This window comes from Mustela putorius, unplaced genomic scaffold, assembly GCF_011764305.1.
Source record: "Mustela putorius furo isolate JIRA1106 unplaced genomic scaffold, ASM1176430v1.1 tig00003909_pilon_pilon_pilon, whole genome shotgun sequence".
Lineage (NCBI taxonomy): Eukaryota > Metazoa > Chordata > Mammalia > Carnivora > Mustelidae > Mustela > Mustela putorius.
The window spans coordinates 28,259,389-28,283,165 of NW_025422057.1; the positions used below are offsets into that span (position 1 = coordinate 28,259,389).

General features: G+C 43.4%; 1 protein-coding gene across 2 annotated transcripts in view; it reads left to right on the forward strand.

Moving 5' to 3' along the window:
* The window catches only part of LOC101682266 (dynamin binding protein), a 104,759-nt gene that overhangs the window by 65,639 nt on the left and 15,343 nt on the right, over positions 1-23,777 (forward strand). For both annotated transcript variants that reach the window (XM_045068456.1, XM_045068457.1), the window contains 5 exons: positions 16,345-16,538; positions 17,396-17,495; positions 20,760-20,907; positions 21,704-21,721; positions 22,040-22,239. In XM_045068456.1, coding sequence (XP_044924391.1) covers positions 16,345-16,538; positions 17,396-17,495; positions 20,760-20,907; positions 21,704-21,721; positions 22,040-22,239 — 660 coding nt within the window. The remainder of the gene's footprint in view (positions 1-16,344; positions 16,539-17,395; positions 17,496-20,759; positions 20,908-21,703; positions 21,722-22,039; positions 22,240-23,777) is intronic.

Genomic DNA, 23,777 nt, shown 5'->3' on the forward strand with positions numbered 1-23,777 from the left:
TCCTGTATGACTATACATCAGCAAGTCCCATGTTTTATAAATAATGGGTAACCACCAAGACTGAGTCTTAAAAGTCTATTTGGTGGGTTTCAACTAGCATTTTTTAAAAAAGATTTTTATTTATTTATTTGACAAAGAGAGGGATCACAAGTAGGCAGAGAGGCAGGCAGAGAGAGAGAAGGAAGCAGGCTCCCCGCTGAGCAGAGAGCCCTATTCGGGGCTCAAATCCCAGGACCCTGGGATCATGACCTGAGCCAAAGGCAGAAGCTGAACCCACTGAGCCAAAGGCAGAAGCTGAACCCACTGAGCCAAAGGCAGAAGCTGAACCCACTGAACCCCATGCCCCTCAACTAGCATTTTTGAAAAATAAATTAGAAGTAAATAGAAAATGTCATAGCACATCTGATGTAGTAAAAGTATGTATGTATGTCATACTTTTGTGTGTGAGCGTACACATACACACACACGTCTTATGTGTTATGTATATGTTGCATCACAGTGTAAAGTGTGGCAGCCACAGTTAAAAAATGTTTGAAAAACACTTAAAGCTGACCCATTGTTTCTGTAACCGAAGAGATGGAGCACAGAGAAATTGAAACGTCTGTCCAAAGTCCTTAGCTTAGGAGCTGAACCAAGGTCTCCTGAAGCCCAGACCAGTGCTCTCAGGGTTGAAGTCAGAAGCACAACTGTAAGTTCCTTCCACATCAGTGAACTTAGAAAAGCAGAAAAGTGTTGCATTAGGGGTGTTGGAGGAGGGACTTCAAATGGAGGGGCGGTAGCCAGAGTGACACACTGCAGAAATAGGGGAGGGGTGCGGACCAAAGAAAGACCTTGTATTTGGCAGATAGAGTGAGGAATAGGTACCACTAAGGCCCAGAGCACATTACAAGGAGTTTAGGAGGGAAGTGGTGATGAAGATAGAGAAGCAATTCCTTTGAAGTCTGGACAGTAATTGTAGTGAAACAACAGAATCCAGGAAAATCTTGTGTGTGTGTGGCTTTTTTTTTTTCTCCCAAGATGAGAAAAAGCAGCATAGACCTGAAGGCACTTTTGCCCATATTACACACATAGTTCAGGTTTTAGTACTCTGTGGGGCAAGGTTTCTTTCTTTTCATTGTAGGTGTGTGAACATGATACTTTTGTAGGCTGGATTCAGACTGGATTCAAACTATTGGAATAAAATGTCTGCCAGTCTTTCCAAAACATTAGCTTTTCATCCTGGCTCATGTCATAGCTGATTGAAAGCTGTGAGTGTGGCAGGTGCCATGAGGGGCGTACCCATCCGAGTCACAAATGACCAGCAAAATAGAGGTTTCACGCTCAGTAATGCTGGTGTTCCATGCTCAGTAATGCAGGTAGGGGCGGTAGGATTACTGTAACTCACCTGCTTGGCTGTTCTTGGGGCACTTTGTGCCACTCCCTCTAATGTCATTCTGTTACTATAAGCATGAGCCGCTCCCCAATTTTTAGCTCACGAGAGTGTGTTGAGTCCCAAACACTTACATTCTGGTTAGACCTCGCTTGCCTGACGGTCCTGAGGAGGGGTGGGGCTCCTGCTCCAATGCAAGCTGGCTAGAAGTATGTGTCCTCTTCCTGACCAGCTCTTCCCTTTCTCTCTCTCTCTCTCTCTCTCTCTCTCCTTCAGGGACCGTCTTTCTCTTGATGTTTTTTGCATTTTCCTGAGTGTCTGCTTCTCTCGTTGCAGACTCACACTTCCCGTTTACTCATAGTTTCTACTCCTGCTTCACTTTAGATTACATAGAACCAGACTCTTGTCCCACCACTGCCTTGGGCCATTATTACAGCTTCTGTTCCTGTCTAATCTGCCTGATATCCTAATTCAGATTCCGGGGAGAGCAAGTACAAGTGATTCAGCTGGTGTGTTTTAGTTCCTCCTCATCATATGAACTAACCATTCATTGATCTAGATACAAACCAGTGGCCCAGAATGATACAGGTGTGTCCGGGACGGGGGTCACGGGGACTGCCGACCCCGCCCATTTGGAATGGGGTGAGCTCTAGAGTGCCCCAGTTCTGAGGCGTGGCTGGCCCACACCAGCCCCTGCATTTGGAACTGGGTGGAGGTGTTTTTTGGCTGTCACAGTGGCAGGTGCAAGGAACTATTTGTTTAGAAGGCAAGGACCAGGGACACAAAATGTTTTCAGTGTGTAGACCTGTCCTATCCAATGAATTGTCCTCTCCAGAGTGCCAGTTGTGTTCCCACTGAGACACTGGAGAAGATAGATAAGACTTGTGCCGGCCTTCAGGCACTTGCAGTTTTGAAAAGAAAACAGCATATAAACAAATAGTTAAAATACAATTTTATAAGTCCCTTAAGGGGAACTGTTAGATACCTTTACTCCACTTGCCCTACTACCTGTATAACCTTGTGTAAAGAATTTAATCTCACGAGCTGCAGTTTCTTTATCAATAAAACGAGCTGATATGCCTACATGACAGTATTGTGAAGATTAGGTGAGTTTACAGATATCTACGTACCTTGAACAGTCCAGTAGAGCCTGGCATGTGGGAATGCTAAATAAACATAAGCCGCCACCGTCACTTCACCAGCACAGAGATCCCACATCCCCTTTGACTACAGTTCCACAGGAATTTAGTAGCCAGTACTTGTACTTAGTGCTGTACCAAGCATCAGGGGGTATCCAGAGAAGGGTGTCCCCCGACCCCCAGTATACACACAGGACTTTACAGACCAGGTGAAGAGGTAAAATGTAAAACAATCATGTACTATGGTACAGAAATGTACCATCTAGATAGTGAATGCTAGGGACAGTCAGAAGGGGAAAGCTCAGTCCTTATCTGAGTTAGGGGAGAAGGCTTTAGGAAGATGTTTGAACTTGAGCTAGAGCTGAAGAGAGTAATGGAGGTTGACCTAGGCAGAGAGAAGCAGGGGGAGCATTCCCAGCTGGGGAAACTTTATGAGCAAGGGTACATAATTGTGGTGACAGAGAAACACAGTGTGGGGAGCACTGGAGTACTGAAGTCTCAGAAACCAGATGGCGGCTTTGACCAGAGCTTGAGAAATAAGATGGGCTAGGCGTGCATGGGTTGCGTCATCCTCTCAGATGTAATCACTGAAACTCTGCGTAGATGCCTTCTGTGAGGCAAAGAGTGACTGGGGAGAAGAGCAGGTGTCTGAGAACCGAGCCACAGTTTGGGGGCAGACAGCGGAGGGATAGGGCAAGATCATGTGAGGAGGTCAGGAGAAAACCAGAGAATTTACCTTCAATGTATGTACTTTTTATTAGCATATAATGTATTATTTGCTTCAGGGGTACAGATCTGTGATTCATCAGTCTTAAACAATTCACAGCGCTCACCATACCATACACCCTCCCCAGTATCCATCACCCAACCTCCCCATCCCTCCTACCATTCTCCCCTCCAGCAACCCTCAGTGTGTTTCCTGTGATAAAAAGTCTCTTATGGTTTGTCTCCCTCTCTGGTTTCATCTTGTTTCACTTTTCCCTCTCTCCCCCTATAATTCTTTGTCTTGTTTCTCAAATTTCTCCTATCAGTGAGATCATATGATAATGGTCTTTCTCGGATTGACTTATTTGGCTTAGCATAATAGCCTCTGGTTCTATCAGTGTCATTGCAAATGGCAAGATTTCATTTTCTGATGGCTGGATAATATTCCATTGTATATATATACCACATCATCTTTATCCATTCATTTGTTGATGGACATCTGGACTCTTTCCATAGTTTGGCTATTGTGGACATTGCTGCTATAAACATTGGGGGGCACGTGCCCCTTCAGATCACTACATTTGTATCTTTAGGGTAAATACCCAGTAATGCAATTGCTGGATCATAGGGTAGCTCTATTTACAACTTTTTGAGGAACCTCCATACTGTTTTCTAGAGTGGGTGCACCAGCTTGCATTCCCACCAACAGTGTAGGAGGGTTTCCCTTTGTCCGCATCCTCGCCAGCATCTATCATTTCCTGACTGGTTAATTTTAGCCATTCTGACTGGTGTGAGGTGGTATCTCATTATGGTTTTGATTTGTATTTCCCTGATACCAAGTGATGTTAAGCACTTTTTCACATGTCGGCCTTTTGAATGTCTTCTTTACACATATGTCTGTTCATGTCTTCTGCCCATTTCTTGATTGAGTTTGATAAGTTCTTTATAGATCGGATACTAGCCCTTTATCTGATATGTCATATGCAAATATCTCCTCCCATTCTGTGGGTTGTCTTTTGGTTTTGTTGACTGTTTTCTTTGCTGTGCAAAGCCTTTGGTCTTGATGAAGTCCCAATAGTTCATTTTTGCTTGCCTTTGGTGATGGAAAACCAGAGAATTTAAAGTAAGAGAGAATGGCCAATGCTTTGAAGAGCCCCAGGGAAATGCTGTTGGATTTGTTGAGGAGGTTATTGTTTGACTGAAAAGACAATATTGATGTTATAGTGATACTCAGAATTACTTTCAGAGGATTTCTATGGGGGATGAGGTCATAGAAGGAGTGCATGAAGATCACTCTTTCAAGACCTTTGGCAAAAAGAATCAAAGACCTGTGACTGTATCTGAGGGGTCACAGAGTTGGACAAATCTTTCCTGTGCTTACTTTTTACAATCAGGGTGGTGTTGCTTATTGGAGGACAGATGGGTAGGCAGGAGGGAAAGGAGAAGGAAAGGGTTAATATATGGAGGCAAAAGACATATCTGGGGGGCCATATTTACCCAAAGGTTAGGAGATGACTGAAGCCTGAGAGGAAATAAGGCCCTCCTGAGTTTGGAATGATCCAGTCTGGTAGATGCCCACCAAACCCAAAGACCTTGCCCTGGCATCAGAAGCTGTGTCCTCAAGCTAGGTTGTCTGTTTTCTCCACAAGCCATGCCCTAAATTGTCTTTGTAGAATGTTTCATCAGCAACATAGGAAGATTGGCCTGGGGCAATGGCAGGTCTCTGTAAAAGCAAGAGATCTTAAGGAAAGGCAAGCTGTTGGGGGTGGATAGGAAGAAGAGCTCTTGAGGACCATCTTTCATGCAGACTGGAGGATGTTAGAGGGCGCAGTGGGAGAACCCATGAATCAAAGCAGCTAACTTGCAAAACCACGGCAGGCCTGGCCTTAAATAGGATGTCAAAGTGAGAACCCAGGAACTTGACTCACCCACAGAGTAGATGCCCCAGAATTTTCCAAATTGGTACTTCCCGAGAAACCAGGCAGTGCCCACACTGGGCATGACCATCAGGCTGTAATCGTGCCCACGCACAGTGATTACTGGTGGGAAGGGACATGTTTGCATACACGGTTCCACAGTGGACCTCATTCCACCATATCAAGAAACCCATAGCTTCTAACTGTGAACTGAGAGGAGGCTGATGGAATATATTATGTTTCATTGACTCTAAAACACCATCTATTGTAAGACATTGAAAAAGTTTAGGTACCATTAAAAAGACAACATCTAATTAAACTTTAACACACTATTGGAAAACACATCTTGCTTTTAGAGATGTTAAAATGTGAAAAAAATGTGCATCTTAGCATCTACTGAAATGTGAAGATGTTTCTACTTAGTGCTGACCTCACAGCGATACTTAGATGAAAAATATGGTAGAATTTCTTTAACTTTCCTCAGTGATTTGGAGATAGGAAATTCAATTTTTTTTTGGTCTCCAGCCTCTGCCCAGCTTAGAGGAGGATGGAAACCTCATTTACCCCCAGTGCCACAGGTCCTAAATTTTAACTAAAATTTTCATAAAACTTAGGATAGTTCATGATTTTTCAAAATCTTTGGATAATGTCTTGTATCCCAACAATAGCAGAGTAATGCTTAGGACACTCTAAGTTACAATGATTGTTGCCATTTATTAAGTGCCACTTGCTGTGCTAAATCCTATGGATTAGGTATACATTAGGTACAGAAGTCCAGTAGCATCTAAGCTTTGTGACGGTGGTAAAGAGAGTATTTCCAGAACCTAGTAAGTTGGGATGTCATAGGTACTCACTGAATGTGTGTTGTCAAATGGAATATTCTATTTTGGGGCACGGAATAGGTTCACTGAACAGTAGGTAGGGTTTTAATACATGTTCTGTTCCAAGTTGAGATAACTGCACTCTAGTCCTAGTTTTCCTATTTCTTTTTTCCTATTTATTACAATAAATGGATGTTGGATTTTTTTCAAATGTATTTTCCCCCCTGTCAATTGACTTGGTCCAATGATTTTTCTTCTTTTGCCTGTTGATGTGGTAAATTACATTGTGTGATTTTCAAAAGTTGAACCTGCATCATACTCCTAGAATAAATATGACTTGAGGGTGTTAAAAAAAAAAAAGATAAAATGGTACATATTATTTTGAAGACTTTATTTATTTGACAGAGAGAGAGATCACAAGTAGGCAGAGAGGCAGGCAGAGAGAGGGTGGGAAGCCGGCTCCCTGCCAACCAGAGAGCCCTATGTGGGGCTCGATCCCAAGACCCTGGGATCATGACCTGGGCTGAAGGCAGAGGCTTTAACCCACTGAGCCACCCAGGTGCCCTGGTATATATTATTTTGTATTGCTGCTCAAGAAGGGAAGTTTAGGGAAAAGACCGATGCAGGGATTAGAGAGGCTTTCATCTACCTGGACTTAAAGGACAGAAGGTGAGGAGAAAGTTAGAAAGACAAGCTGGGCTTGTCATGTTCAAGGATGAGGAAGGGAACATATACTGGAAGTTGGTGTCACTGAGTTCCATAATAACGGCAGCAAGGACCCTGTCCTCAGGGCTTGAGGAGACGAAGTGGCTGCCTGGCTGTGTCCAAAGAGGCCTTACATACCAAGTGCCACTGCTTTTGGGATTAGTTAGTAGCTGATGTGGTTACTCCAAACTGAAATGAGTAAATGAAGTAATAAGGTAGCACATCATGGAAGAGTTTAGATCTCCGAAGTGACCAACGAGTCCCAACCCTTTTGTTATATATATATATATATATATATATATATATATATATGGAAACAACACTCCAGAGAGGTCCTGTAACATGTCTGAGATCACACAGGAAGGAGGGGAGGCAGGGCTTTTTTGAGTACTTCATTCACTATACCTGCTGTCCTCTGAAGATCTTAGAAGCAGCTCCAGAAACTGCTCAGAAATGGAAGCCAGAGGAGATAGAGAAGGAGAGAGGGACTACTCTCCTTCTCCACTACCCAGAGCTTGTTTAAACCAACACAATACTTTATGATTGGGTTCCCAGGGAAAACCTAACTTATATTTCCCTTGTGTTGAGGTTTTATTTTTTTTTCCGTGTTTCAGCTAGAAAACAGATACTAGCAATATAATGTCAGATATCCTGAGTTTAATGAGATTTTACCATCAAAATATCGGATCACACTTGGAAAGAATCTTTGAGAGATTGGGTTCATTCTAATAAATATAACCAAAGCCCTCAATGCTTAAGTTGATTCTATTTTGCATTATTCGTTTGTTTCATGAATTTATGTTTTGCCTGTTCAAGTAGATTCATTAAATCAAATGGGAGTAACTTTAAGTACCACCAGTTATACTCTGTTCCATTTACTATTCCTGAACTCAGGAGAGATGACATAACTTTCCCGATGAGACTAAGGAAAGCTTTTGAGGGCATTTCAACTTTTTCTACTTGCCCAATGGCCTAACACTCTGCTTGGTAGCTCCCTATTAAATATTCATACAGTTTTGTAGTTAGAACTTGAATAGGATTATGATTCAGGGAAATTGATTGTGGGGGGATGCTCATTTATAAAGGATATGTAAAATACTATGAGAGCAAGTGGAAGGAATAAAAGTTAACTACCTCACAGAAGCTGCAAAGTCTAGTTTTATAGGGTAGGATAGAAAAATAGCCAGAGGGGCACGGACATGAGCAAATTTTGAAACATCACCGTGGTGTCATGATTAAAATTGGAACTATAATGCCAGGCATGGCCATGTGCATAGGAAGAAGACCTATAATCCAGAACAGACCTTGACCCCTCATGGGAAGCACAGGCTGTGGATGCTGGATTTGAATATGCAGCTGTCTCAGCCCTGCAGTCACAGACCAGCCATGTCAATGCTTTGTGCCCCTGTTTCCTCATTTGTAAAATGAGAGCAATAATAACTTCCTTCAAGAGACTTGGTAAATATAACATCAGGTACGTGTGTGTTTGGATAATAAAGTTTTTCATATATAGGTTTTTTTGGGGGTCTGATTATAATCGATATCTGCTTACTCAATAATTTATTCTTGGCTGGCTATTTTATGAAAACTGTTTTTGCTCTCTTGATAATTCCACTTCTGCTGCCTAAAGATTAAGTAACAATAGTGCTGTCCCACCAGCAATACACCCCTCTAGGAGTGATGTATATTGGAAAGTGTTCAAAAATGGTGCTTGAGTTGGTCCTAGAATTAAACTTCCCAGCCTAGCAGTATAGGAAGGTACAGACTTGGATACGGTGCACCTGACTCCTTGGCTCTTCCCAAGACCCGGATAGGATCTAGAAAAAGGAAGGGGCAAATGAGAAGTTTTGAGCTGAGTTCCCCCTGGTGGAAACCCTCCCAGCAGGGACTGTGCTAGAGGCTACTTGCCAAAGTAGGTGGCAGTTACAGAGCAAAGGCTACAGGGAAAGTTTTTTCAGTTGCCTTTGAGATTTAGGACCTAAAGGGGATCAATTCCTCTCTGAAGCCGGGTGGCCCCGAGTGTTGCAGGTGCTAAAGGTAAAGACAGGGTGGGGGCTGGGTGGCCTGCCTGGAATGGCAGGAAATGCGGGAAAACCAGGATTTCTGATTGCCCTGGTTGGGACTGGGGAAGATGAGCAAATTTACAAAGACCGCCTGCTCAGGAGACTGTGGTGTTGTTACTTAAGCAGCATTTCCTGACCCACTGTCTCCCGCAGTCTACAGGGATGGGGCCAGCAAAGAGACCTCAGATCATTAAAAAGTGAAGAAAGAGTTTGCAACAGATTAACAGAGTAATTGAGAACTGTTGGTGTTAGAATATTCTCATTTTGGGACGCCTGGGTGGCTCAGTTGGTTAAGCAGCTGCCTTCGGCTCAGGTCATGATCCCAGCGTCCTGGGATCGAGTCCCACATCGGGCTCCTTGCTCCGCAGGGAGCCTGCTTCTCCCTCTGACTCTGCCTTCCACTCTGTCTGCCTGCGCTCGCTCTCGCTTGCTCTCTCTCTGACAAATAAATAAATAAAATCTTTAAAAAAAAAAAAAAAAAAAAAAAGAATATTCTCATTTTATAGCAAATGTTCTCTCCTCCACCTTTTTACTCTTTGTCATATCAGCGTTACATGTTCACTGTAGAAATACTAGAAAACACAGCCCAAGAAAGGGAAAAAAAAATCAGCACTTCCATCTCTGCCAAGACTTTCTCATTTTCAGATATACGCACTGAAAGTATTTTCCCTTTTTAACTAAATCGCAGTTTGTTCATAAACTCTTGGTGTACGCTTTTTCCATTTAACCACACACAGACAACATTCCATGTTAAATAAAAATCTGTATCTCCGTGGCTATAATAGTATTTTGTCATACAGATATGCCGTAATTTATTTAACCAGTTCCTTTTGGGGAGAAAGTTTGGCTGTTTCTGCTTAGGTCGTTCTGAATTTTTTTTACACATTGGAGAACATCCCTGCCTATGCATCTTGCGCATTTGTCCAACTACTGATGTATAATATCTTCCTAAAAGTAAACTTCTGGCTTAAAACGTTTGACTTTTTTTATTTTAAGAAGTAGAGAAAGTAGGGGCGCCTGGGTGGCTCAGTCAGTTAAGCATCTGCCTTTCGCTCAAGTCATGATCCCAGGATCCCAGGTTTGAGTCCCAAGTCGGGCTCCCTGCTCAGTGGGGAGCCTACTTCTCCCTCTCCCTCTACCTTTCCCACTGCATGTGCTCGCCTTCTTTCTTGCACTCTTCCTCAAATAAATAAAAATCTTTTTTGCAGTGTTTTTTTTTTTTTCAAGATTTTATTTATTTGTCAGAGGGAGAAAGAGAGAAAGAGCACAAGCAGGGGAAGTTATGGTAGGCAGAGGGAGAAGCCTGCTTCTCCCTGCTGAGCGCTGAACCCAGTGCTGGACTCAATCCCAGGACTCTGGGATCATGACCTGAGCCCAAGACAGGCTCTTAACCAACTGAGCCACCCAGATGCTCCTAAATAAAGAAAATCTTAAAAAAACAAAACAATAACAGTATTACAAGTTATTACCTGCTGCCCTGCCCCTTGAGGTATCATGTCTGTCAGGGTTGACAAGAAGGAGCTGAGGGTTCTTGAAGGGGGAGCTCCCCCCTTCCTTTAGGAAGATGATGACTCTGTAAGTCAGAAAACCATCAGATGACAGCATAAAATAAGCATTTTCCTTGGTTTCACGTATGTTCTGCTGTAAATTATCAGAATACTGTGGAATCGTTACTGTGCTTGACACCGTTAGATTGGATCCTGAGGGGTTATTGATTCTGCCAAATGGGGTTTTACAGATCCCCTTACATGAAGATATGCAGATGTGCTTACATATGTAATTGCTCATGGTGGGTGCTTCAGAGCCGCTATGCCCTGCCATACTGTTGGCTCCCTGGTGGCCGCCAACCCCCCCCCCAGGTAGAATTTGGGTCACTGCTGGCCTCACTTGCCTGCAGACACGGTAGCTGTGGGTCAGGGGCCATAGGTGGGCTCCAGTCCCAGCTGCGCTTACTGAGGACTGTGCTTACTGAGCCGGTTCATGGAGTTCTCGTTTCTCGCCCGTGCCATGGGGACGATATGGTAGGCTTGTTAGGAGGATTAAATACCCTGGTGTTTGTAAAGTGCTGAGAACCATGCTTGACGCACTCCGTGAGGCCCTGTAAGTGTTGGTTAAAATACGAAGCTCCGAAGCTCCGAGGGGCTGCACGAGCAGGTGGAGGGAAGCCAGGACTGGGGAGGTGGGGGGGCCTCCCAGAGAGAACTGCCATTCCAGACGCAGCGTGAAGGGCTCTTACCGAAAGCTGTCACCTCCGAGCTTGCTCAAACTTTCACCAACAGAGACGTTTCTTAGTTAGCTTGACATCTGATTTTCAATTACTGGTGATACATTAATAGATTCGGGTGCGATGGAGAAGTGCAGGCTCAGCACTTTCAGAGCCTTCTGCCCCAGAGCCAGCTCCTGCCCTGATGCGGGTTTTCTTTTTTCCACTCTTTCCCTTCTCTCTCTCTCTCTCTCTCTTTTTTTTCACGTAGTGGCCTCTTTTTCTGCAGCTTTCATTTCCTTAGTTTCTTTCAAAGTGTGAGTGCTTGAGAGCTGTGAGCAGGGCTCCCAGGCCCTGTAAATCCCTCCGGGTTCTCTTTGCTGTGCTGGGCCCGGCCCACTGGGATCTGCATTCTGCTGGCTACAGGGTAAGGCCCCAAAGTGGGAGGGCTGGGTCCCTGGACAGAGCCCTGGCCAGCGGGGAGGAGGGGGTGCTGCCGAAAGCCAGGTCCTAAGGCAGACAGAGTAGACAAGTACCACCCACTTGTCTACTTAATGTCTACTTGCCTCTTAAATGAGAGCTGGATAGGCCTTCAGAATTCTTCCCTAGAAAGCATCCCCCCAAAACAAAGCGTAGTAAGCGTAGGCAAAGTGGGAGGCAATACTCTTCGATTAAAACCTCCTGAAGTTAAACTGTGACTGTTTTAAGGAGCAGGAGAGGAAGGCGTGAGAGGAAGGTGTGGAGTTTGAGTAAAGCTGGGCCTCACCCTGCCGCTCGTTCCCCAGGAGGATTCCAGCTCCATCCTTTAGAACCGGCCCTGCCGTGATAGCCTCGGGGACTCGGGCGATTCATATGTAAATGTGGGAAAGCCTCAGGGAAATGCCTACCCTATTCAAAGGATTTGGGGGTTGCGGAGCATTCCAGAGCTCTGGGAAGATTCTGCTCTGCCTGTTACCCTGGGACCCACACGTCCTCCCCCTGGCTGCGGCCCTCGGGCCCTGCAGGTGCGTCCCGGGGCACCGGAGTCCTCGGCAGCAGGTGGGGCAGCCTGAGCAGCTGGGGACCTTGTCGGCAGGTCAGAGACTTTCCCCACCAAACCCAGATCCAGCTTGCAGAGGAAGCCAGAAGTGAGTGGCTTTTTTTCTGTGACCCTGCTTACAAGTGTGGCTTGTAGAGTTGAGGGAAACTGCGGGGTTGCTGGACCCCCTCCTTACCCCACCGAGGAAGGAGCCTGGTGACGCACGCTAACCTGCGGGGTGGGGGTCCTGAGAGTGGCTGGAATGGGGACTTTGTGCAGGTGGTGGGACCTGGGACCGGGAAGGGGAACAAAAGGAAAGAAACAACCCCGCACGAACTGTTTGATCAGAGAGACTAATTTTGTGCAATCAGCTTTGGCTCCAGCCCCTGAATTCCTCTAGGGCCATCCCAGGAAGAAGGTGGGAGCTGGTCTGCACAGGGCAGTGTGGGCTGGTACTGGCCTCAGCCTCCTCCTCCATGTGCTTCCTCAGTTTTTATTGTTCTGAGAGAAAAGTGGAGTGTTCCAGTATCTTGACAGACGAGCATTTTGACTTGGAGCATTTTACCTAAATCTGGTGCAGAGAACATATTTTGGCCTGTGGTGGGAAAAGAACTAACTTGTGTTGAGTTATGGTCTTGTTTATTCCCTCAACAGCTTGGCAAAGCAGGCACAATTACCCTCATTTTACAGATGAGGACATTGAGGCCCAGAGGTCAAAGTGGCCTCTGTCGGGGTTGACCAGATAGAGCAGGGAAGAGCAGGGTTCCAAGCCTGTCCACACTGCAGCTCGCTGAGCGAGGAGGCCCCCTCTCTCACTCGGTCATCCCAGGCACTAAAATTTTACATCAGAACTTTTTCCTTACGCAATACATGGAATAACGGAAAATGGGTTTTACATTTGGAGTCATTTCAAGCCAGATATTTCTAGTTTGACTTAATCTTGAGAATTAATATGTGTTTAGAGCTTGAGAGTCACCTATACCTTCAGAAACATGTAGAATTTTAACAAAATTGCTGATACAGTCTTTGAGGATTTTAAATCATGCTAAAGTGTTCTTGGTCCAAGAGTTTATAAATACACCTGCCAAAAAAAAAAAAAGAAAAAAGGAAGCATCACACTGGTCATTTAAAAGAATTGTTACCATTTCATTTTTCTCTTAATAAAAATAAAAATCGAGTTTCTTAGTGTAGGTTGCTGGCTTTTGATTGATGAATACACTTAAGCTTTCAGCTATTATAATTAATAGAATTTTGATTCCTGAGATTTGAATAGTTTCCAGGGAATTTTCAAGAGTTGAGGCAAATAAAGCCCTGACCTTTTCTAGTTGAGATTCCAGTCTAGGGAGGCAAATTGGTACAGGGTGAAGTGCATAGGATTTAGATTGAAATATATTCAGATTAAAATTCCAGCCCTGCCATTTCCTCACTACATAACCTGGGACAAGTTGGTCAGCCTCTCAAAACCCACGTTTTCTATTAAATCAAGTAATAATAAATCAAATAAGAAGTTCAGAGTTTTGACATGAATATTAAATAAGTTCAGGGACATAAATAGGTAAAGTGTATTGCCCTTGGTAGAAATTCAATAAATGTTCTCCCTTTCAGAGCTTTTTGTCCTGTATTAAAAACGAGTGTCTTCTAAAAGTAACGTATAATTATGTTGTACACCTAAAGCAAGCATGTCAATTATTCCTAAATAAAAAAGATAATAATACATTTTAAAAATGAGCTTCTCTTCTCAACTTGCCACTTATGGAACCATATTTGGGAGTGAGATCCTATTGCTTGTAATTGCAAAGAAAATTTGAAACAAGGCTATTGAAAATGAATTTTTACGTATGCTACAATTAATTTGGGCCGGTGATTTAGCATTCTTGTGAAATAAGAGTTATGCTTGAACTTCTGTCATTCGTTTGCCCAAAAAAATTTCAAGAAAGATATTTTCCAATTATGTCTTTTTATACTTTGTTTTGAATAGTATAAAATTTACACGATTGCAATAGTACCAAAAACCTCCTGTATATCCTTTATTCACATTCCACCAGTGTTTAACATTTTGTTAGGTTTTTGTATTCATTCTCCACACACACACATAGACACACACACACTTTTTTTCTGACTGAGTGTAGGTTTCATACATTGTGTCTTTTTGTAAGCGTCCATGTGTGCATTTTGTATGAACCATGGATGTCATACCTGACCGCATGGATTTGCCATTTTAGGAAATTTTTCACTGATTTAATCATTTATCTAACTTATAGTCAATATTACAACTTCACCAATTGCCCTAGTAACGTCCTTTGTAGGAATTTTTCCCCCAGATCAGGACCTAGTTCATATTCACACGTGGCATTTATATATCATCTCCTCAGTTATCTTTGGGAACTCTCAGGCTTTGCTCGCTCGCTTGCTTGCTTTAAGTAAACTGTACACCCAGTGGGGGGCTCACACTCATGACCCCCAGATCAAGACTCACAGGCTCCACCAATTGGGGAGCCCCTGCTTGTCTTTCATAACGTGACATTTTGGAAGAATACAAATCCTCAATCTGCATGTGTCTGCTGTTTCTTCAAGATTTGTTTGAGATTTATGCATGTTTGACGGGGATACCGCATAAGGGATATGTGTTGTTTCCAGATATGACAAACAGAAAAATATGATGTCTGTTTGCCCCTTATTGGTGACGTGAATTTTGTTTACTCAGTGACCATATTCTCCCTTTCTCCATTATATATAGTCACTATTTTTTCATTTTTGTAATTAATAAGTAATTTGTAGTAACGATCTCAAAACTGCAAATATCCTCATCATCAGACCCCACCATCAACACCAGAATCACCCATTGATGATTTATGCCTGGACCACATTTTATTCTGATCATTGCAAAATGCTGGTTTTCTAATTCCCATCATTTCTTCTATATTTATTAGTTGACATTATACCATAAGCAAAAACATTATCCTCTCCCCATTTACTTATATACTTATATGTTATCAATATGAATTCATGGATTCTTAGTCAATGGATTATAGTCTATAGCTTATTTACTTTGATACTCAAATTATACCAGATTTGGCCAGTGGGAGCCATGTTAAGCCACCTCCATGCCTTTTGGAAATACTTTCATTGTTTTGTTGGGCACTTTCTTACTTTCTGCCATTCAGTGTTTCCGGTTCACCTGTACCTTCCTTGCCCCAATCTTAGTTATTTCTCCAAAGAATTCTGGTTCCTTTTAGTGGAGAGTGGTTTTTAGAAACCAGAATCTGGGTGCATTCTTTTTTAAACATTGGAATTCCTAGAGAAGGGGCTGTGGGGAAGATTTTTGAAGACTAAAGTCTGATGTGAAAGCCTCGTTTCCCATAAATCGTACCAACACATGTGTTTTTGCTTCTTAGATCTGCTAAAAATATTCTTGTGATCACACCCAGATTAGTATATTTACTCAACCAAATTCGTAGTTTTTTTAATGTGGATTTTTAAGGAATTTGAAATAAACTGAGCAGAGTCAGCTTGATTTTCAGATTTTTTTCGTGTTTATTTTAGTGTTTAATGTTTATTTTTAATGAACAAATGCCATCCCATCTTTATGAATCTCATCATGTGTAGCTAACCATCATGTGTAGCAGCCAATAATGGGTCATTGTAAAAGCTAATGACCAGGTACATATTTGTTTTTGTTTTTAGTTCATACGGTATGGTTCTACAGAGGTTCTTTTGGTTGAAAATAACATTAAAAAGAACTTCATCTTTCTAGTACTTTTGTATCTTCTAGGGCATTTGGAATAACAAGGTACTCATGTCTTCATTAATGTTTCAGTAGGGACAATCTAGATAATTTTTGTATATTTCATTGTGGATGTTCACCCTCCATCACGGTGACTGGAACACAGTAGGCCATGTAAGTCACCCAGTTCTCGGACAGGTAATTCCCATCTAACTCTTGTCTTCTCCTTAGTTGTCATTGTCATGTTCCCCTAATATTCTTTTTAATGTGCTCCATCAGTGTTTTTAACGTCCAGTTTGGTATTTCTGCTGCTGACCTCATGCATTGGTTTTTTTTTTTACACATAATTAAGTGAAAGCAATTCTTATAAGAACAGCCCCTCTCTCAGCCTCTTTCCCAAGGGGTTTTGGACACTGATTTGCCCTCCTGAAGTGGCCAGCTTCTCTTTTTTAGGATAAATTCTAGAAATGTTATCACACCGATGAGAGAAGTTCTCTTTGCAGAAATGGCTTTCTCAGCCCTTCATCTGTTCATAATTGGAACTGACGTGTGATCAGATTGCCTGGTGGTTGACAGCAATGAGACTTTGGTTCTCAAGGAATGTGTTCTTTTCAGCCTGAACTGTTGAAGAGTCTTGCTTCCACACCCGGAGCTGCTGACCAGTTCTCTCTTCCCTTCTAGAAATGACGCTGCTCTCCTCCCAGTCTTCATCACCGGTGGCCCCTCCTGGGTCCGTGTACACCGAAAACCCAGAGCAGAGGATGCTGGAGAAGAGAACCAAGGTGATAGAAGAGCTTCTCCAGACAGAGAGAGACTACGTTCGCGATCTGGAAATGTGCATTGAGCACATCATGGTGCCCCTGCAGCAGGCACAGGTGGGAGCCGTGCGAGAAAGTTTGCTTTACCCCGAATGTGATTCTCCAAGCCTGGAGCATTAGATTACGGGTGCTTTCACCACAAGGATTACTGGCTTTGAAATAAAGGCTGTGACTGCTTCTCCTGCTCTTAATTGAAGGGCCCCCACATGTGTGTGTCATCAACTTACGCTTTCAGCATCCTGTCACTTCCCGAGACTACTGTTAACTTACCAGACTTGCTGTATTAGCTCCCGGGACATTCCCTGCCTCTGTGGCTCCTAAAGACACTCCCAGGCAGTCTGGATGGTCACTGCATTGGGAAGGCGGTATAATAATGAAGTCTGGGGACGGCGGGTTCGGTGGCTCTTGCACCTGACAGTACAGCGTTTGTTCAGGAAACCCTGACCTTCATGTGTGTGCCAGATACTTGTCTAGATGCTGGAGGTAGGGAAAAAAGGTTAACAGCCTCCTGGGCATTTACTGTCCATATTGCTTGTTACTTGACCATCTGGGCCTGGCTTGGGTTTATACTTCTGGAACATTCACTCCTAAGAGCTAGTACAGGAAGTGGGCACTGCCATCAGATTTTGGATTTTGCATGGGAATTTGTATCCCAGTATAATTCTAGACCAAACTGGTAACACGGTCCTTTTAGGAAGGTAGTGGGGGCAGGGAGTGAGCTGAGAATAACTGGGTCAGGGACAAAGAGTGACACTAAAGACAATGCTGGACGCTTCTCTTCTGGAATCTTGGTGATGGCAAGTGAAGATGACCTTCAACAGTTTTGTACCATCCTTGAAGAGATGTTCCTAGTATGAATGGTGTGCCATTAATTTCATTTCCATGCATCTTTACATTTTGTCTCCCTTTCTCAGATACCAAACATTGACTTTGAAGGACTTTTTGGAAATATGCAGATGGTGATTAAGGCCTCAAAGCAGTTATTGGCAGATCTGGAAATCAGCGATGCTGTAGGTATGACCTCCTGCCATTGCTTCAGAAGCAGCTCCTCCCCACCTCGCAACCACCACATTTGTTAAACTTCATGGGTAGGAGGTAAGAGGTGAAGCAGCCTTGAGAAGCTAGAAAATGAGATTCTAGCTACCTAGTTCAGGGGTCACTTGGCCCTCTGTTCTCCTTTATCTACGGCCTACGTTGAGGTGATGTCAGCAGTAGAAGAGATTTTAGATGTCACATAGTGTGGGTTTTCCGGACTGACACTCCTGAGATTGCTAGCACAGGTTGCACCCAGTATCTACTTTTGTCTATAAAATAAAATAGACAATACCGAATATATTGTAAAGAATAAGCACAGCTACAGTTTTTTGACACTTCAACTCTACATATAAGTATGCTGAGTCATGATTTACAGTGTTGGCTGTCATGTGGGTCATGGTCAAAACTGTTTGAAAAACAGGCATCTGTTTTTAATCAACAAAGGAACTGTGTTAGTTATCTATTGCTTTGTAACAAATTACACCAAAACTTAGCAGCTTTAAATCAGGGACATGTATTACCCCACAGTGCATGTGGCTGAGGAATCCGGGAAGGGCTTAGCTGGGTAGCTCTGCTCAGGGTCTCTCCGGAGGTGGGGGTCAAGCTGTTGGCCTGAACTGTCATCCTTTGGGGCTCAAGGATCCACTCTAAGGAAGCCTCCTCAGCTCTTCAGGCCCTAATTCCTTGCCCTTTGAGCCTCTCCAGGAACTGTCCTCAGGACATGGCAGCTGGCTTTTCCCAGTGAGTGATCTAAGGTGGAGAGAAGGCTCAAGATGGGAGACCCACAGAGTCTTCTGGATATGACATACTGTCACTTCTGTTGGTCACACACACCAGCTCTCGTACAACATGGGAAGGACATCCTACCATTTTGCTATTTTCCTGGAATTATGGTCACAAGATGCTACCGCAGTTCTAGCCATCCCCCTATACACATTGACACATCAGGCAGAAGGGAAAAGTAACCCTGTGTCATTTAAGAGTGAGCAGTGCTTTCCCACTGCTCTCCTATCAGATTTCTCTTTATTTCTCATTGGCCACAACTGGGTCACATGCATGTGCTTATTAAGCTGATCCGTGGAAAGGAGAATGTGACCATGATGTTGGCTTAAACTAGGTACTATTCACCTGACTCACCTGGGAGAGGAATGGCCACAGGAACAGAATGCGGGCGAATTAAAGCTTTGGTGACCCACTAGCAAAGGGCAAATTTGGCATGAATTGCATAAGCAATTTTTGGGGAAATCAGGTTTATTTGAGTATATTTCTTTGTTTTTTTATTTTAATATATTTCTAATTTAGCTTATTTTTAATACATTCCCACTGCACATAGAGAGTTACAAAGAACAACTTAATGAAAAAGGCTCTTACCCATTCCCTCTCCACCAGCTCTTCAAACCAGAAGCACCCAGTGTTACTAGGTTTCTTCTCTTGCCTTCCAGAGAGTTTATCATATATCCACAATTACATATATATTTACTCTAGGCCCCAGCCTCCATTTTTTTTTTTTTAAATCACACAGGTAGTAGGGAATTATTCAAACTGTTCTACACTAAGTCTCACCCCTGCAACAACAGTGTACCTTCCAAGCAGTTCTATGAGCCAGGAATAGAAATGGAAAAAGTATACAGAGAGGGGGAGAACTCAGCCAAAATCAAGGTAATACTGGGTGCTGGCGAAAGCAGTGCAGAATTCGCATTAGTAATCTGACTGGGGAAGGATTCTAGTGCAGACAGGACAGGATCTGGTGAGGGAGGAAAGAATGGGGCTTGTCTGAGTAAGGAGAGGAGAAAAAAGCACCAGGAGATTCTGGGTACATAGAGTTTTAGATTATTTTACCCCTGTCTCACAGAAAGAAATCTATTTTACATTGTGACCCAGGATTCGTGTGTGTGTATGTCTGCGCTTTGACTGTGTCCAGCATTGCTTGAGATTTTCTTTTCTATGCCATTTATTTCCACAAAGTGCTGAATGTGACCCACACAGTAGATCACATGACCCATTTATGGGTTGTGACCCACAGTTTGAAGGACACTGGAAATTAAGATGTAGGTTGGCGAGTTGGTGATTGGTGTAGAGTGGGCCCTACAGAGAAGGTCACTGCAGTGAGTGGAGGGCACACGTCAGCAGCAGCACGATCATGATAGTTCTGGAAATGTCGATGCGGAAACGGTGCAAAGGAATAACGCAGAAGAAGGCAGGCAGATATTCAATATGGAGACATTGGAGGTCAGGGCTCCCAAAGTGTCCCCAAGGTCAGGAAGGCAGCCAGCCCCGTCCACTGCCATGCCCGCTAAGCTGTGGGGACAGGCAGAAGTGAGGCTGCCCCAGAGAGGGCAGCGTGAGAGGGATGTTTATGGGAGAAGTCAAGTTTCTCTCATAGAAAGGAGCAGTAATTAAAGACGTAGATTTAATGTAAATGAAAACTACGTAAAAATAGAGCGTTCCATAAGACAGCACATAGAGAATGGAGGTGACATTGAAGAGAAAGCAGTTGGGTTCTGTGGGGGGGTTTCTGTCCAGAGCAGCTGGTAGGAAGGGTTAGCAGGCTTGCTAAGTGGGATCAGGTTTTGAGAGAGGACCTCAAGGGTGAGCGGACCTTGAGGAGCAGTACAGGCTGAAGCAGCAGGAAGGACGACGGAATTGTCAGAGTCATTATGGTGGTTATTAGTTTACAGCTATGTTTTGTTGTTTAATGCTTTAATAAATACACATGTTACTGTCACAGATTTGGAATTTTTTTTAATATTATAGGTGTTTTAATATAATAAACTTCATTTATAGTCCTGTGTATTTAATTCATGCACAAAGAAGAGGTTAGAAACTGCAGCTGTGGAAGGACTCTCTTCCTCACTGTGGTTTTCCCTGGGGCTTAGAGAGTGAGGGGTCCTTACAGTTCTGATCTTATGTGAGGAGCACTTGCAGACACCTGTGCCTGACTGAGAAGGGACTGGAGACAGTTTCTGTGTGTGTGTGTGCTTTAAAAAATAAATATGTGATGACATGATTCTCTGAAATTTTGCTTTAAATAAATATGATTTTGAGCTATTTCATGTAGTGCTCGCTTCGGCAGCACATATACTAAAATTGAGCTATTTCATGTAAATTATAAATTGGGTGATTAGTCTCATTATCGTTTCTTGTGATAGGATTTAATTGATAAAAGTTTGGTTATCCGGCCTGCATGGAGGCTACTGAGAAGAAAGTTACTAAAAACACTCTATGTTTACGTATAATCCGAAGGGCCTGTGTTTCTTGATCACCGGGATGAGCTTGAGGGAACATACAAGGTTTACTGCCAGAATCACGATGAGGCCATTTCACTGCTGGAAATCTACGAGAAGGATGAAAAGATCCAGAAGCATCTTCAGGACTCCTTGGCAGATCTCAAGTAGGAGTTTTGACCCCACTCCCCTTTCATCATAATTCTTTAGTTCTGTCTTTGAGAAGTCAGTCAGTCTGTTCATAGGTCTAGACTTCTTATGACATCTGTCTTATTTTAATCATAAATGATATGTTATTATAGGTCCTGTTATGTAACTTGCTCTTACATATTGCCTTTTCCCTTGAAAATCTTTAGTGGCTTCCCACTTCCTATCTGTTACAAAGTGTTAAGTTAGCATTTCAGGTAAGAAGCAGCCAGGAAGGGGCACCTGGGTGGCTCAGTGGGTTAAGGCCTCTGCTTTTGGCTCAGGTCATGATCCCAGGGTCCTGGGATCAATCCCCTTAACGGGCTCTCTGCTCAGCAGGGAACCTGCTTCCTCCTCTCTTCCGGCCTCTCTGCCTACTTGTGATCTCTGTCTGTCAAATGAATTAAAAAAATCTTTAAAAAAAAAGAAGCAGCCAGTGAGATAGTTGGTCCAAACGAGTAAGAGCATAGGTAAGAAGACCCAATTTACCTATTTCTGATCTTCAGGTAAGATTCTCCTGGACTTAGGTTATAAGGATACAATATATGTCTGAGTAGATCAAAGTGAAGTTAGGGGCTTAAATAACTCTTTAATGGACTAGACATGCCTCCATAGATATTCATGATTTCCCTTTTACCCTGTGATTTTTGTTTTTTGTCTGCCCAAGTAACAGGCATTACTTGAACTAATATATTCTCTGAAGAATGTGAGAATCGGCATTTAGCATTACCTCTAAGCAGTTGTCTGTTTTTTTTTTTCATGCTCGCTGCCCTGTAGGAGCCTATACACAGAATGGTAAGCTCATTTCTTTGTTTTCTTCTCTTATATATAGACAGAAACCTAGAAGTAGACCTTTGCAGTATTTTTCTCCATAGCGCTTACCACAAAATGATACTTGCTACAATGTTTGCTTGTTGCCTATTTCCTTCCACTGCTAAATCCCTAGCACCTACCACAGTACCTGGTATTTATTAAGGTGCCTAGAAAATATTTGCTGAATGAATGAGATTGGAATGGAGAGCGAGAGAACAGCTATATTTAAGAATCATGACCATTACCAATAGGTCCTGTATTATTGACATTTGATTAAAAGTCTTTTTCCTTTTGTATTAGGGGATGCACAAATTACATTAATCTGGGATCCTTCCTCATCAAACCGGTCCAGAGAGTGATGCGCTACCCCCTGCTGCTCATGGAGCTGCTGAATTCCACCCCAGAATCCCACCCTGATAAGGTGCCCTTAACCAGTGCAGTCCTTGCGGTCAAGGAGATCAACGTGAACATTAATGAATATAAACGTCGCAAGGACCTGGGTAAGAAAAGCATACTTGCTGAGAAGGAGGTATGCCCTTGACAGTGCTGTCTTCCTCAAAAGAACTACTCCTTCACCAGGGATGGGCAAGGCAGGGGCTGTAGAAACGGTGGCAGAATGGGGGGAAATGGGCTATGAAAAAGCAAGCAAGAACATAAAATACAACTGTGGAATATTGGAAGTAAGGCGCCTGTGATCGAGCTTGTAGCAATGAGAGTCTTTCCAAAGGATACGGAGAGTGGCTCATTCAGGCGCGGGTGAGTACTTTCTCTGTTCATGGAAGGCCAGCCTTTTCAACGCTTAGGCTTGTTTTCCTGCATCTTGTGTTGGATGTTTTACTATATCCACTCAGGTTAGGACTTCTCCTCTTCTTTCAGGAAACCCCAGTTTGCCCAGTCTCTGGGTCCTATGACGCTTCTCTGGCCTGAGCTCCGCCCCCAGTGCTGTGTAGTCAGTTGTAAACCACCCAGCGCTTTCTTTATAATGTGGGAGGAATTGAACCATATCTTTTCTCTTTCATCACACCTCTCATGAGGCTCTCATTTGAACCCCCGATGAGTACAGCATGGTGACCATGTTAAACGGATTTGTTAGTCACACCCTCAAGAAATCTATAATGTGGTATAACCTCTTTCTCTACCTTCTACGCACTGCAACACCCACATTGTTATGTAGTGTTGACTGTGCTCTTAAAACCCTCAGGCCTGCTAGCCTTTTGTCTTGGTTTAAAATTTATTTATTTATTTTTAAAGATTTAATGTATTTATTTGAGAGAGAGAGTGAGAGAGCATGAAGTGGGGAGGGTCAGAGGGAGAAGTAGACTCCCTGCTGAGTGGGGAGCCTGATGTGGGGCTCGATCCGGAGACCCTGGGATTGTGACCTGAACTGAAGGCAGATGCTTACCAAATGAGCCACCCAGGCGCCCCCCCTTTCTTAACATTTAACATAGTATGTATTACTGATTTCAGAGGTAGAGTTCAGTGATTCATCAGTCTTATATAATGCACAGTCCTCATGACATCAAGTACCCTCCTCAGGGCGCCTGGCTGGCTCAGTGGATTAAGCCTCTGCCTTTCGCTCAGGTCATGATCTCGGTCCTGGGATCGAGTCCCGCCTTGGGCTCTCTGCTCAGTAGGGAGCCTGCTTCCCCCCCTCTTTGCCTGCCTCTCTGTCTACTTGTGATCTCTCTCTGTCAAATAAATAAATAAAATCTTTAAAAAAAACAAAAAAAAGGTACCCTCCTTAATGTCCATCACCCAGTTACCCATCCCCCCACCCAACCTCTTTCAGCAACCCTTAGTTTGTTTCCTAAAATTAGGAGTCTTCTGTGGTTTGTCTCCCTCTCTGCTTCGTATCTGCTAATGTGATGTCGTCTTCATCTCCTACAACAACAACGTATACCTTTGTAGCACCACCCCGTCTTCTCCCTGTGACCATGTCTCCAGACTTTTCTAGAGATTGTGCCTAAGGTATGACACAGTAGTTGGTCACATGACTCCCATATAGCATTTTACTATGTGAGACGATTGCATAGAAATA